The sequence below is a fragment of the Ambystoma mexicanum genome, chromosome 1q, assembly GCF_040938575.1.
Source record: "Ambystoma mexicanum isolate Mex_15411 chromosome 1q, UKY_AmexF1_1, whole genome shotgun sequence".
NCBI lineage: Eukaryota > Metazoa > Chordata > Amphibia > Caudata > Ambystomatidae > Ambystoma > Ambystoma mexicanum.
The window spans coordinates 890,829,762-890,844,903 of NC_090922.1; the positions used below are offsets into that span (position 1 = coordinate 890,829,762).

At 44.1% G+C, this 15,142-nt stretch overlaps 1 protein-coding gene across 1 annotated transcript in view; it reads right to left on the reverse strand.

Annotated features, from left to right (window-relative positions):
- DPYD (dihydropyrimidine dehydrogenase) overlaps nt 1–15,142 on the reverse strand; it is a 3,651,715-nt gene that overhangs the window by 44,778 nt on the left and 3,591,795 nt on the right. The window contains exon 21 of the mRNA XM_069641531.1: nt 9,547–9,687. Coding sequence (XP_069497632.1) covers nt 9,547–9,687 — 141 coding nt within the window. The remainder of the gene's footprint in view (nt 1–9,546; nt 9,688–15,142) is intronic.

A 15,142-nucleotide genomic window follows, 5' to 3' on the forward strand; every position in this document is an offset into this window, starting at 1 on the left:
TGGGATGTCTGGACATTATTGAGGCCAAACAGGCAAAAGTGGAGTCGATGGCGAAATTGCACAGCCGGCACATCAAGGCCATCTGCGGATCGATACGGCATGGCTGCAAGTACATGGCCCGAGACAACGCGCGCACCTGGAGAGTGGTGGAGCAATGCACCGCAGCCCTGACAGGTTTCAGCCAAAGCGTACAGGAGTTGAGATGACAAGGGAATAAAACAACCTTCTCCGCCAGCAGCTGCAGCTCACCGGGTCAGTCCCATCAACCTCTACCACACCCACGGAGGGATCCCTTGAGCCTTCACCCAGGTGCCGTTCATTGCGCCACCCGAGTTCCCACATACCAGAGGAGCCAGGACATGGAAAGCGCCCTCGACCATCATAGATGGACATGGCATTGTTGTGGGTGCCCTGAGAACATGCACCTACCTGCACTGTTGTGGGGAGTTAACTGGGGCGAGGGGGGATTGTGTGCTGGGTGTTCACTGGGGGTAGGGGGGACTGTGTGCTGGGTGCTCACTGGGGGAGGTTTTTTTTCATTCATTAAATAAATACCGTTAAAAATTTATACAAAGCATGGACAGTCATGATTGTGATAAGGTGCTCTTTAATGTTGAAGTCATATGTGTAAAATGTGGCCATCACCTGCATCAAGATCAATTCTCAATCAAGCCCTGTCCGGCCAGCCTCCCTTCCCTCATCCCTTTCCTGTGTGCACGTGCAACACCTTCTGGCACATCATCATCTTCACTCCTATCCTCAGGTGGGCGCAAATAGCATCAGGGGGCAGTGGCACATTCCTGAAACAGCAAATGTTGTGCCGCATGGCACATGTAAGTACGATGTTGCCAACTTTTTCAGGGCCATACATCAATGTCCTTCCCGTATGGTCTAGGGCCTTCAGCAGTCCGAATGCCCTCTCCACGCAGATACATGTACAACCATGAGCAATGTTGAATCCCCGCTCAGCTGCAGTGTGTGGATGATGCAAAGGGGTCATCGGCCATGTGTACTGGGGATATCCAGATTCACCTGCAGGGGAGAGAATGCAGGTATGAGGACAAGGTTGGGTCAGTGGGTGCACAAGTCTCAGTCATCACTGACAGTGGCAGCAGGATTACATTTGTGTTGAAGAGGTCATGCTGTCTAATTACAATGCTGGCATATGCCCTTTGCCTTCAGGGACATGCAAGGTATGAGGTTGCCATGCAGATGTGGATCCATGTATATGTGAGTTGTTATGTGCATCACACTCATGTGTCACATATGGGCTAGTTATCACATTGTAACTTACATTGTGGTGTGCAGTGCTAGGGGCAGCATTGATTCAATAGAGTACTTACTAACTGCAACGCCCATGTTGCCAAATGTAACAGTACACTGTCCCTTGGCACTGGAGGAGGGGACCCTTCCATCTGCTTGTGTATGTGACATGTTGTTAGCCCCTGTGTCATTGGCAATCCCTTTGGCTGCTGTTGTGTTTGCTGATTGGCACAATTATGTATAGTTCCCCAGGTATGTGATTGGACAATCGGGGTCAGCGTTTCTGGGATGTACATTGTCGTGAATCAAACTAGTTGTGTGAAGTGCTTATGTGGATGTGCCTACCTTTGCGCACCTTTGGCATGTCTGTCGGGTGGCCAGGGTGGGATGTCTCTGCTGTGTCACGGTGAGAAGCAAAACAGCGACACACATGAGGCTTTGTGGCAGTTGGCCTTCCATATGTGACTGTGCTGGCACATGTCTTTGCCATTCAGGCTGGTGTCTTCTGCCGTGTTGAAAATGTCCAAGGGTTCTTGTGCGAGGTACATGCATGGGAATGTTGCAGTGCTGGTGCTGCCTATGTCTCCTGCTGGCATGCAGGGATTTCACTGTGTATGACCAGGCCCATCACATTTCATTTAACATGCATTTCGGACTACATTTGTACTCACCCAACATCCATGTGTTTTGGCCTCGATGCTTTTCCATTAACGCTGGCAGAGTACTGTTGCACAGGACCATGGAGTCATCAGTGGATCTTGGTAAGCGGGCACAGCAGTGGCTGATGGTGAGATCAAGGCTACATGTCATCTGTACATTCATTGAATGGTAATGTTTACGGTTTCGGTAGGCTGCCTCATGTGCCTGGGGTGGTACTGGTGCTACATGTGTGTAATCCAGGGCTGCTATGACATTCAGGACTTGGGAAATGGCATGGAATTGACCCTTCAGCTGGTTCATCTGCGCCTGTGTGGCTGGCAATGCAATGTGCTCATTCACATGTAGCAGCAGTGCATACAGCACCTGTTCAAGCATGGCACTGAAGGTGGACTGGGACATGCCATGCATCATGGCAATGCTGTTTTGGTAGCTGCCGGTCCCGGGGTATTGTAGCACGGACGTATGCTTCATGAGCGGGGGCACTGCAGTCCTGAAAGCTATACGGCTGCCGATGTCAGCCTGGATTGTGTCCAGCAACTGAGTGATGGTTGCCCTGCCCAGCCTATACTTGGTCAACAAATGCCCATTAATCAGGGCCAAGGGTGTTGGCCTGACCCTGGGGATGGCTGGAAGCCTTGCAGGTGCTGCTCTCCTCCTCCTTCTCCTCATCCCCACCATGCCCTGCGCTCCCAGGGCCCTGGCCAGGTTGGCTGGCCTCTGTAGTTCCAGGCATGGCAGGTAGATGTCCACATCAAGGCTCCCGACTCCAAATGGCAGCATGGTGTTTGTAAGTGTGTGTTGTGCATGGGTGGATACTTTGTAGACCTCTGATTTGCATGGGTACACCTCAGCCCTTATTGCTGTGTCCTGTGTTCTTTTACCTCCAGCATTTGTCTAGGGGTATTTACGGTGGATAATCCGCCGCTTTTCTGGCGCTAATAGCACCTACTTCAGACTTGTGATTGCTCTGTAATAGCGCGAATGGATACTGGTGCTTTTACAGCCGGCGTTTATACAGCCGGCTGTACTTGCGCCGGCTGTAATAGCGCCGGCGGTATTTGTACTCATGATCCAGCGGGCCCGTAAATCCGGTGTTGATAGCGTTACCGCCGGATTTAAGGGTTACCGCCAAACTCGTGATGAGGCCCACACTCTTAATTTTCTACCTATACTCCTCAGTGGAACTCAGGAGTCAAGTCCTAGCAACAGTTTAACAAAACAAAGATGACTTTCCCTCCACCTTAATGCAATTGCATCAAAATGAATAGACGGTCACAATGTACTTGTCATGGGTCAGGAATAGGAAGCTAAATCCCATCCACGAGTCCCCACTTTGTAACGGTTTATTGAGAAGCCCCTCTCAACACAGGGAGTCCCTTCCCTCCCCACTTAAGTGGTTATTCAACAAACTGTTTAACAGATTCTTTTTTTTAGCCCTATCTCAGACACATATCATGCCCCTTGGATACCTCACCCCTGAGCTAACAATGAGCCAAGAATTAGGCTATACAGGTAATATATTGGTATTTATTTAAATTAACAGTAATAGAAATGAGCACAAAAATATTGAACGCACAACTTCATTCATGGCACAACACAATCAAGTTCTCTCAGCATAAACAAATCATAAACAGAGTTAAAAAGAACACAGAGCAATTCCTAATTTCTGCAAATTTCACTTCACCAACTAATTACACTGACAATGACAAATGCACTTATGTACTGTTGTGCAATTTTGATTTTCCTGCTGGCTTAAAAGGCTAGCATTAGTATTTCAAGATTGGTAAAAAATACATACAGCAAGTATAATTTTGCCCAAACTTTGGGTTTAAAACAAACACATGGTGATTTATCACTTTGTTTTTCAGACCCCCCCCCATTGCTACGGTCTAGGTTGGGAAGTCAGAGAGAAAAATTGTAATGCTTTGGGGAATTTTGGATTTCAGAACCCCTTTACTGAAAGGCCTGGATTGGGGAAGCTGGATTAGAAGGTGGACTGATTTAAGATAAAGACACCCCTTTTCCTTATAAAAGCCAGGGTCAGCAGGACAACAAGGATTTCCTAATTAAATTATAGGCTATAGTTTTCAGCGCACACTTGGGAGTGAGCGTAGTTAATTTTGAATTTTAACAAAATTTACCCTGTAGTGTTCTGCCAAATGGGGAATTAAATTAATATTTTTGTTAAATAGGCTGAGGATCTACACAGTTTTGCCCCCACCCCCTACTATAAAGGTAAAGGATTCAAGTAAGCAGACTCCCCCACCTTTTGATTTTCCAGAGCTTAGTTCTACTTACATAGCAAGCCTCTGTTTAAGGTTCAGGAAAGCGAGCGGCATCTCAGGACACTCTGGAAAGATAGGGCAGGGGTCTGGTCACTCCACTCTCAGAGATGGCCTCCCGCTCTCCACCACAGGACCGAGTCACCTTTGAGGCCTTCCTAGAAATAGACAGCTCCACCCAGATGCACTCTCACCAATCTCCTCTGGTGTCTCCTTAAAGCTGTCAGAATGGTAAGTTTCAGCAGCCTTCCTGATGGTCTGTCTCTTCACTCTGTCCTCACGTCTTTCTCCTTTTTCTGTCTCCCCAGGTTTTGTGTATCTGTCTGACCCTGTACTAGTGCAGTCCCCCTTATATAGCAGAAATGACATCACCAACTTTAAAATCTTGGCGAAGAAGCCTGCAATTATCCCTGCCGCTATGATTGGACATTTACTCACTCTCTCCTCTCCCAACCTCGCCTCCGAGTCAGGATTGGTTTAGGGGAGCAACATTTGGCAATTGATGTTCGTCATCATCCGTTGTTCTCCTTTCAACTTTATTTCAAAAACTAGGTATGTTTTGCAACTTTATAATTTTACTAGCAACTGTCAGACTAAACATATTTTGTTTCAGCTGATAATGGAGAATTAGAAAAGCCGACAACCAACTCTGTACAATGTAGCATGGCCATGTGGCATATTTCTGCCATTTCCATACAAAGTACAACAGTTATGAATATGTACGTTATTAAGCATATCCCTCATTTAATTTTCCACCTGCTTACCAGCTCTCACATTTGGAACATGTTCAGATCAGCCAGAAACCTAGTTTAACTGGCCATTACAGTTCCCAAAGTCACAGGTAGATGCATTTTATATCCCCAAAATCACCCAGAAATGACATGATAAATTATACAAAATTGAATTCAATCCACATTAAGGTTGCTGTAAAAAAAAAGCCTAAATGATAGTAGTCCTTTTGAAATATTTCAATGTTCATGTGGGACAAATGGGAGTTTCTGCCTACGGCCATTTGTTTTCACTTGGTCAGCCTGTGACTAGAGTTTTTTTTATCAGTCTCCTTTGTGCTTGAAGCTTGCTCTTTAAAGTTGCAGCCCCCAGTCTTCACACTTTTTAGTCATGCTCCAGCCAAGGATGACGCCCCTTGAAGCGCCTGCTTTCACAGCAAGCATATTTGGAGAACATTGGTCCTTCAATGCCTTCAGGAGCACATTGTATTGTGGGGAGTCATTAAATGGGAGATGTGCCATCCAGGCTGGAAATTGGAGTTTTCCTTTGTAAAGTTTTGATCACAGCCAGAAACATGTTTTCCGTGAAGACAAAGTGCCAAATGTCACTGGAGTTTTGTAGGTGAAACATAACATACATTGCTTTTGTCAACGCATACAACATGTTTTGTTTTCTCAACATTTTTCTGTGAGCAGTGTTATTTTTTTCCACTTTTGCTTTTTTTAAAAGGCCTTTTTTATTTGCACACACACATGCAGGCCGTTTTTGTTTTCAATGTTTAAAAATCCTGTTTTCCATGTGACAGGGATCTTTCATTCCTCCTTCTTTTGTAAATTAAATGCTGCTTGTCTATTGGGAATGACAGGTAGGGCCCTTTCCACATAGCTCTTTAACTTTATTGGAAAAACAAAAATGAATGTCAGGCAGTTTTTGTTTGTGTTTAAAATGCCTGCCATTCATGTGAAAGGGACGTCTGTTTGGGGCCTTTAAATGCACCCCACACTGAAACGGAAGTGAATGCAGTCTAGTATTCTGAAAGGCTGGGTGCTTACTCCAATCCACATTGTGTGTTATGTGTGTCTGGGTGGTTTGAATGTCATGAATGCCTGTGAGCCTGATTGGCTGCCTGATTGCATGAAAGCACGTTTGAATGATTGGCTACCTAATCCTAGCTCAGCCTGAGTGAATAGAGATCCAATGTGTATAACTAGGACCTCTCACTCACCAATTTGTTCTGGAGATGAAGCTGAAACCTGATGCTTGAATCCTGGTTGCAGTCGGAGGAAGGAGTCTACAGCTGTATTCTTCAAAGAATCCAAAGACTGCTGAGCTGACCCCAGGACAGAATCATGAGAGGACCTGGATAGGAGACTTCTTCCTGAGCTACGAGGGACTATCGTGCACCGGCTACTCTTTATCAGAAATAATTTAGAAACCAGTCCTGGGTGACTGCCGTACAGAGAAGGGTCTTTGTGAGTCCTGAAGTGGAGTGTTTGGACATCTTGAGTCAAAGACTTCCAATTGTATCGCTCAGGGTCCAGAAGAGTCTTTGTGACCAATGGAAGCTAGATTGCTGTCTACCACCCAAAAGACGGGTACCCTGGCATAGTGCTGCTTGACACCCCCGAAATTGGGAAAGTTCCACAAATCCTTCAAGGGACATCCCTGACACGACATCTGACCACTTTTTCCTGACAAAGAAGATTCAAGTTCGCTGTGCACAGTGGAAGGTCCACGGGTGTGTTTCCCACCAACACAATCTGTAGAAGTTGTACCGAGGATCCAGTCTTGGTGAGGGTCCATAGTTCTGTCCAGTGATCGATTCCAGGTTTGCAGAAGCCATCTAGAGGTCCGTGTTGCAGATGCAGCACTGAAGATCCAAATGTTGGTGAACCACAAAATCATGAAACCGAGCACCTCCTTCTTCCACTGCACCTGTCATCCCCGAAAGGCATCCAAGGTCCCTGTGGGGTCTTATCTTCTTCATCCAGGCCTCTTCAGAGTCCACACCAAGTTCCACTTAAGTGGAACATCCACAGCCCGAGTAGCAACTCGGCAACGGAGACCACTGTGCAAATCGAAAGTGCTGCCTTTCCAAGGGGTCCTGTCAAGTAAAGCCAAGAAACTCTGCCACTTCACCTGCCAAGGCAGGAAAGTTACTATGATGAGGAGGAGTGTCTACTAGCCTCAGGAGTCATCCAGGGGTCCCAGATTCATCATGAATCCAGTTCTCCTGTGGCATCTCAAGTACATTTGTGGGGTAGTATCTCTAAAAAGAAAGCAGAACATTAGTGAACATTGTTGGACTGGGCTGTAAGATACAAGATAAGGTACTCCCTAACTTTTCAATTACAGGTTGCCCAGATTGGGGGATCCTCACACAGTATTACTATTCCAGTCTCATTAAAGTATACTGCCTTTATTCTTTGATCTATGAAAGTACACCTTACTTGATAATTTACATGCCTGTTCAAAACTGTCATCAGTTGGTGCATTTTTACTGAATTTAAGTCTAGTGTGGTACCACATAGAGTGTATGTATGTTGTCAATTCTGAATAGTCTTGCCAAAATACAAATTCTTTCTACATTTAGGGGCACATGTAAAGTGTTTAAAATAACTATCTGAGTTGGAAAGAGAAAATTCAACAACAATAAGGTTAAGATACCATGGACAGAATAAGAACTAGAAGAGATCCAAAAAGGGACCATTCAGGGGGCACATGAATGAATGTAAAACAACTGAGTAATTGTGAGTACATATTGCAGAATTTACATTTTGGAATGCAAAAAAGGTGTACAGAATAATTAAGAGGCTAGATCTGGTCTCCAACAATCTTATCTATAATCGGCATAACTGTACAATTATTTTTCTAAACAATCTTTTTGGTTACCATAACTCTCCAAACTAGCTACTTCTGATCAATCTCCACACTACCCTTGAAGCGTTACTGAGACCCCTATACTAATATGTTAAAGGTCATATGAAACCTCCTTAAAGTAGGCTTGGGAGTGATGAACCTGTGTACGGAGGACAAGGTGACACAGCATGACCACAGCTCCATGACCCCTTTCTTAGATGTCAACTTTTGCAACCGAGAACTGAGACTTCACATGGTTGGATTGCTCAATACCACCCAAACACAACATGCACCCTGGCTCATATACAACCACCATGAGCACACCAATAGATAGTGCCTGTAATTATTAATTTGCTAGAACATAGTGAGCAGCAGTATAAGACCAAACGGTTCTGGCGGCTGAGAAGCCTTTTCCCCTAAGTGAAATAATGTGGATCATAAGGTCCACACCAAAAGAGGAATATTTGCACTGGACTCAAGTTAATACAAGTAGAACCTTCCTCCAAATATTTGGACACAAAAAACAACAGCATAAAAATAGTTCTGAAATAAACAACAGCAACAAATAAATAAAAGGTATAAGCAACAGCTAGAGGCAGGACATATCCAAGTAAGGAATCTCCAGGTTTCTGGCGGTCATCGATTGTAAGAGAAGGCCTGTTTCAAAATGTTAAAGCTCAGCATTTAGAGAAAAAAAGCAGAGTATTCTGGTGGACATTGTAACTAAAACAATCAGTCTGGTGCCCATTGCAGCCCATAGAATGCATCAAAGTAACTCAACCTGATGAAAGTTTTGCTTCAGGCCCCAGGAGATCCCACATGGTTGACAGGGTACCTGTTTCTTTCACATGTCTGGGGAAATAATGTGGTACATATTGGTAAGTTTCATCCTAAGAAGGCATGCAGAGTTGAGAACAACCATGTAAAATAATCGATGCATCCTTCACTTAGACGTGTATCAACTGTACCAATGTTGGCAAAGGGAGAAACACAACTTCACAGATAAAGGCTCTCACAAGGGTACAAAGATCCACTGATAGGGTACGAGGTAAAAATCCTTCTATATTCAGAAAGTCACAGGGCCTCATTACAATGTTGGCGGTAACCTGCCGGTGCTACCGGCGGGTTTGCACAGACTTCTTAACACCGTTTCCAGCACCTAGCTTCCCGGTGCCACCGGGACATTACAAGCCCCGGCAGACTGTGAAGCTAGGTGCTGGAAAATGTTAGCCCCCATTCCCGTGGAGTCCCCTGGAACTCCATGGGAATGGGTTCACGGAAGCACTGGCACCGTTACTAATGGAGCTGGTGTTTCCGTGATGAGTCTGCCTACTGGGGCCATTGAGCCCGCCAGGGCCAGACCAGTTGGGTGCAATGGCCCCGGCTGGTAGACTCATATGGTGGCAGTCCAGAAACAAGGCTGCTGGTAAGCTTACCCAAACAAACACACAGAATACACAGTGGGCAGAACATCAAGAGTCATATACATTTCATAGAGATGGCCAACAACAACTCAATACATCTCAATACATCAGATAGGCCCAAAAGTCAAATGGTGGTTAGATAAGTATGAACCGGTATACAAAAACATGTGGTCCTAACTGGTAGGTTCATTGTGGCATGCCCTGGATATATATTTATAGGAAAGCTAATTGCTGCCACTGGCATATATACACATGTTTACCTTCCTGCTTCTGCTTCAGTGTCCCATGTACAAAGGTTGACATTCGATTTTACAAAAATACCTTCTTACCTTGACAGCTGGGATGGGTTTCTTGGGAAGGGCGGGTGTTCTTGAGCTCGGGATGATGGTGCTTTCCTGTATAGATTTCATCATCTGTTCAGCCAGTAAATATTTTCTTTTCTCCAAATATGGCCCAAAGCTAGGTAATTTCTATAAAAATGATGAAGCACACATCATTTTGTTGTTAAACATTGTATTGTTATTTTAACATATTGTACTGTATTTATTTTCCCAGAACTAACTTTACTTTCCTTTAGTCACCTTAATATACATAATAGTATCTACATGTTTGAAAACACCACAAATCCGCATTACCTTTGTTGGATTAGTTTGTTGTTTACACATGTGTCATCTGAGTAGGAATTAGGTATTACTTTTCATTATTTGAACCACTAATTTATTTTTTACATAAAATAACAGGACTCCTTTCTATTCCTTCGACATGTTGCAATAGACCAAAACATTCCAACATATTCAAAAGTGTTGTGCCCAGTTTCCTTTTTATCTCCTCACACTACACGAGAAAACAAATCTGTGTATTAGTACTTATCAGATTGTATGTTTCATTTAATTGTATATTAGCTCATGTTGTATTAATGGTACAGAATACTATTGACTAACGCATGTTTTCTCTCCTTTAGGAAATCGGGGAGTGTGACAGGCAGGCTCTAACCATTAATGTTCCCAATTCTCTAGCCAATCGGCAAGCTTGGAAAAGATTTTACAACCAGCTGTAAAGGTTGCATTCCAAGTTCCCCTTGGTGAGGTGTACACACTGGGCACGGGGCAAGGAGAAATGGACAAACTCTGTGAAAGGAAGCTCCCAATGAAACGTCCCTTGTCTCCCCTGCTAAAGCTTTAACAACATTAGACACATACACCATCAGGTTCTATTGGGTGCACTGCAGACGAACACTCAACATTTTGCTCTTTGTCTGTGTTTGTTTTAAAATGATCATTCAACCCTCACCGAGTGGAAAGTTCTAATGGCAATAATGACTGCCTCATGTTATGGCCACTGTCATGGCCACCAGATCATAGCATCCCGTGGTTCTAGTAAAAAGCATAATCTTCGCTCATGCCCGTCTCGGGAGGATAGCTCAGGGGCAACATGCTCGCCTTGGAAACAAGACGGCACGATGCAGCACAGGTTCGATCGCCAGGTCCGCGCTTAGAAACCTCTGGGTATTAAGCACGTTATAAATAACCTATCATATCATATCACTTGAGCCGAGGGCTGTTCCCACGGAATAAATCATTATTGCTAAATCCGACACATCTTTAGAGATGCAATACAACCACAAGGTGTGTGCTATTCAAATGATAAAGGTACAGTAATTCTACAGAAAAGTGAGAAACAATCATATTTACACTTAACCCATCATCTTCGGATACACAGTTGCTGTAGCTGTCCGTAATTAACTAATACTTACTTCAATGCGTGTGTTCACAAAAAGTTCATAAAACATGTTTGCTTGCGCATATCATCACTTGCACCAAACAAGTGTGCCCTGTTGTCATGGAGCATCTGAATGAGATGCACGCATTCAAATGTCCTTTTTCCCCTTTGCGCATTTGTGTGAAAAGGGGCATTTCAGTGCATTTTTTTATTATTATTTGTTTTAATCGTTTATAATTTTTACAAGATTTCAGATTCCTTAACTTTCAGTGAATAAGGCCTTTGTTTCAGTCCGTTATTTTCCACTTGAAGGCAAACTTATCTGAGTGAAAAGTAGAAACAGAGACACGAAAAGGGATATGGAGGTGAATAGAAAGGACTTGAAGTGTAGGGAGGTAGAAGCAGATGTAGAACCAAGTAGGGAAGGTGGAAACAAGAAGGTGGAAACAAGAAGGGATACTAATTAGAGAGCTCTCCTCGTAACTTCCCAATTGTCCTTGCCGTCTTTGTCTCCTTTTTCACATTCCCTTCTGTTCCTGCTTGGTCAATGTCTGTCGAAGGGGAATGCAGAGATTGCAGGGGAATAAAGTCTACATGCTATGTGCGAGGACGGGGCTGGATGGGCACAATAGGGGTGCAGGCCCAGCCAGGCTACTGCAGGGGGAGGGAACCCAGCAGGGCATGTGCAGGTTATGGAGGTAAGGGGAGACCGATGTGCGGGGCAGACTGGGCGAGGAGGGCCTGGTGCCCTGTATGAACCAGAAGGAGCCAGTCTAATGCAGCATAAGGGGACATTGGCAGGGAAGGGAGGTAGGAGAACAGAAAAGGAGAGTCTTGAGAAGCTACCAGAACTTAAGGTTTGAGTGGGACAAGATCAAAAAAAGCTCGACACAGAAAAAACAAGTGAAAAATAATGGCCGCCGGGAAAGGGAAAACATAGTCCATTTTCCCTTTCCATGGCGGCCATCGGGAGCAGATGCGCTGGGAACAGAAATGTTTCCAGCGTGTTCGCTCTAAAGAAAAGAAGAAAAAAGAAGGTAAGTGGGGTTGGGGGGAGGGGGTAGTTTGTGGGGGCGGTGGAGGAAAACAAAACGTACCCGAGTCCCCAGCGGGGGACGAAGGTAGCCTCCAGCCATGGGGAGGCTCGGAGCGGGGATTGCCCCGTTTCGAGCCTCCTCATTGGCTAAGGCGCTGCCACGCCCCTCGCCGGGAACAGAGCACCCAGCACGCGCGGGACGCAGTGGCGTACACGGGAATACCGTGTGGTATGGCTCGGAAACGAGCTAATCCACACGTTGTATTCCCAGGTACTAATGTGAAATTCAGCCCTCATTTCGAGCAACCTGTAGTGCCTGCCCAGGGTGCTATTAACAAGTTATTAGATGTTACCCGACCTTGGCAGTAAAATCTACAACAAACCTTTTAATATTTAGGTATACTTGAAAATTAGTAAAATATACAGTTTCAGAATAGCTTATACTTTCAATGCCAAGACATACAATGCCATCAGTAATTGTTAGACGACCCTGCTTACTATTGTGATACTCGTACAATATAAACTCTTTGCATCACTTTAAATAGATATTTGGGGGATACTGAATTGTAATATTCTTCAATGGCTGTGAGCCTATAAAGAACATAATGGAGATGCGTGCTCGAATAGTGCAGCATATGCAAGCAGAATGAATTGCTAGTTTTTCCTAAAATGCCTTGAAATATAAAATGAGGAATTATAAATTACAGATGAAGGTTTCGATAGACATGTTCCTATTACGCAGTTGACTTAAGGACAGAAAAATAATTAGACAATGTATCTTTAGATAAGTATTATAAGAAACTAATCGAAGTTGTATGTGTTCTATGAAGTCAATTATGTCAGTGAACCGCAGAGTGAAAGGCACTGCAGCAGAAAAAATGAAGAGAGGGCAAGACAAATTAAAAGTGATCAAAGGAATATGGCTTAGCTGATTTTCTGGCGCGGCGATTTGGCGGCATTAGTGGAAGTCTTTGTTATATAAGCCTCTTGTAATTATAGCATGCTCTATTCTGTCAGACTAAAAATGCGTATTAATTACGATAATTACACTTGTTGGTAGTGACACCTGGTCCCTTACCATCAATCTACCATACTGCAACAGTAGTCTAAAAGGACAGAATAGCAATCAATCGTTCACGGTCTGCTTTACAGCTGTTCATGTGCTCAGGTCTCTTCTCTGAGCACTGGGCAGCCTTTATACAGGGAGAGAAGCTATCGCCCAAGCGTGCATGGAGGGAAGTGTCACTGAACCTGGGGTGGCACTGTTGACAGAGGATGTCAATTGGCCCCGGATGTAGACCCTATCCTTTGCTATGCATTCATTGGATAACAGTAACAAAACATGTCCTGATGCGAAGGTCAAATTTTGTTGGAGGTATTTGCTATAGAATGAACTCCAAAAGGCAGCTGATAAGTTTCTGGAGAATATGTAATGCAGCATGAGGTCCTCCATCATGGGTGCAGTATATAGAACAGTAAGGTGCGTGCGGTCCTACTGGAACTAAGATATAATTGGATATCACTAGTTTGTACACTGACGAGTTAGTTTAAATTTTGGACGCAGTCATATGACCTCATTTGCACAGACTACGACTTTCTTTAGGTCAAGCATTACATTTGGGGATGAATTTAGCCTATTTCCACAATATGCCATATAGCCACCTCACCATGGGATTCTTTTTCCAGTCCCCTGGATGGGAAACATTCTTTCTGCTACAGGGGATTTTCAACACTTATATGGGTGGAGCGGGGGCACGTAATAAGACTAAGGCACCCAGTGTCTATTCCCGCTACACCGGCAAAAGCACATGGTTTAAACCCCGCATTCCATTTCCGCACTGGCGTGTCAACCAAAAGATGTATATGTAATTTAGCTGTTCTTAGCACCTCTGAAAGTCAGGCATATTCCATCAGAAAGCCTCCCCGAAATCCTTAACTGCGTGAGGATTGTACACTTTTCCCAAAACGTAGAGCAAACGAGTAACCAGCATTTTAAGACATTTTATCTTCACTGCGTCTGGCAACGTAATTAAGGAGAGGCTTGTATTACACCCTCATTGCATTAAAATGCCTTTGGAGCTGGCTACGTTTGTGCAATGTTACCCTTATTTTTTTCAATCAAATCCTATATCTTCTCCCACGTCATGGTTCAACATAAGTTTCAAACGGGTTACTCTGCATCAAAGAAGGTTTCATTTAAAAGCCCTGTTTTATGTTGTGGGTTAAACTAAAATAAGACTCATAATAAATCAAGCGTGGAATCATTCAAAGGTTCTTGCAGGAATATTGCCTGGAATACAGTGACCTGCTTGAGCTCTGACTTTGGTCCAGTGAGGAATGCTGATGGCAGTGGAGCAACTTTGCTGAAAAATTTGGGGGGGGGGGCATGACATCTGATGAAAAGGTGCCACAGCCAAATGAATGGGGGCAAAATGGTGTGCCATGAAACTTGGGGGGGACAAACACCCCTGTCCCCCCCTAAAATTACGCCCATGGCTGATCGCCAATGACCTATGCAACCCTAGTAAGTTTTATCTACTGCCTCAGAATAAATGCAGCATCTGTATACATATTGTTTCTGCATCTGTAATCAACTGGCATAGATTACTGAGTGAGCAATCCAGACAAAATATCCAGCACACAGCATGTTGCCTTAATATTTCAGTGCACTTGAAAAATGCAACTTCGCCATCTGTGGCATTAGGATATGACAAAAACAGAAATAATGCAACATTTCTAAATATGTTGAACATTTTTCAGTCTGTTTCCCCCCCCTGGGATGTCAGGAATACATCCTGATTCTTTCGAGACACTATTGAGCAAATATCTGGCTTTAAAGCAAGTGTACATCTAGAGGTTCTCACCTTCATGGTAACTGAACTGTTGATAAAAGGTTTTCTACTTGCCATAGTTGCCTTTCTGGTGGTATTTCACTGTTGTTCGGCTCAGTTGCGCAATCATTTTTCCAAAGTGAGATGATTGAAACTGGTTATAAGTGAATATATAAGGAAGGACCTTGATGGGTCTCTCTGTCAGTATTCTACAACTTGCATTTTCAATTCCGGGCCTAATTAGCAAATTGTTTAGTCAATTACAGCTCTAATACAAAGGAGCTCATTACCATACTACGAGAAATGGAAGCACCCATCCCCCCAGCTGATAGTATAACT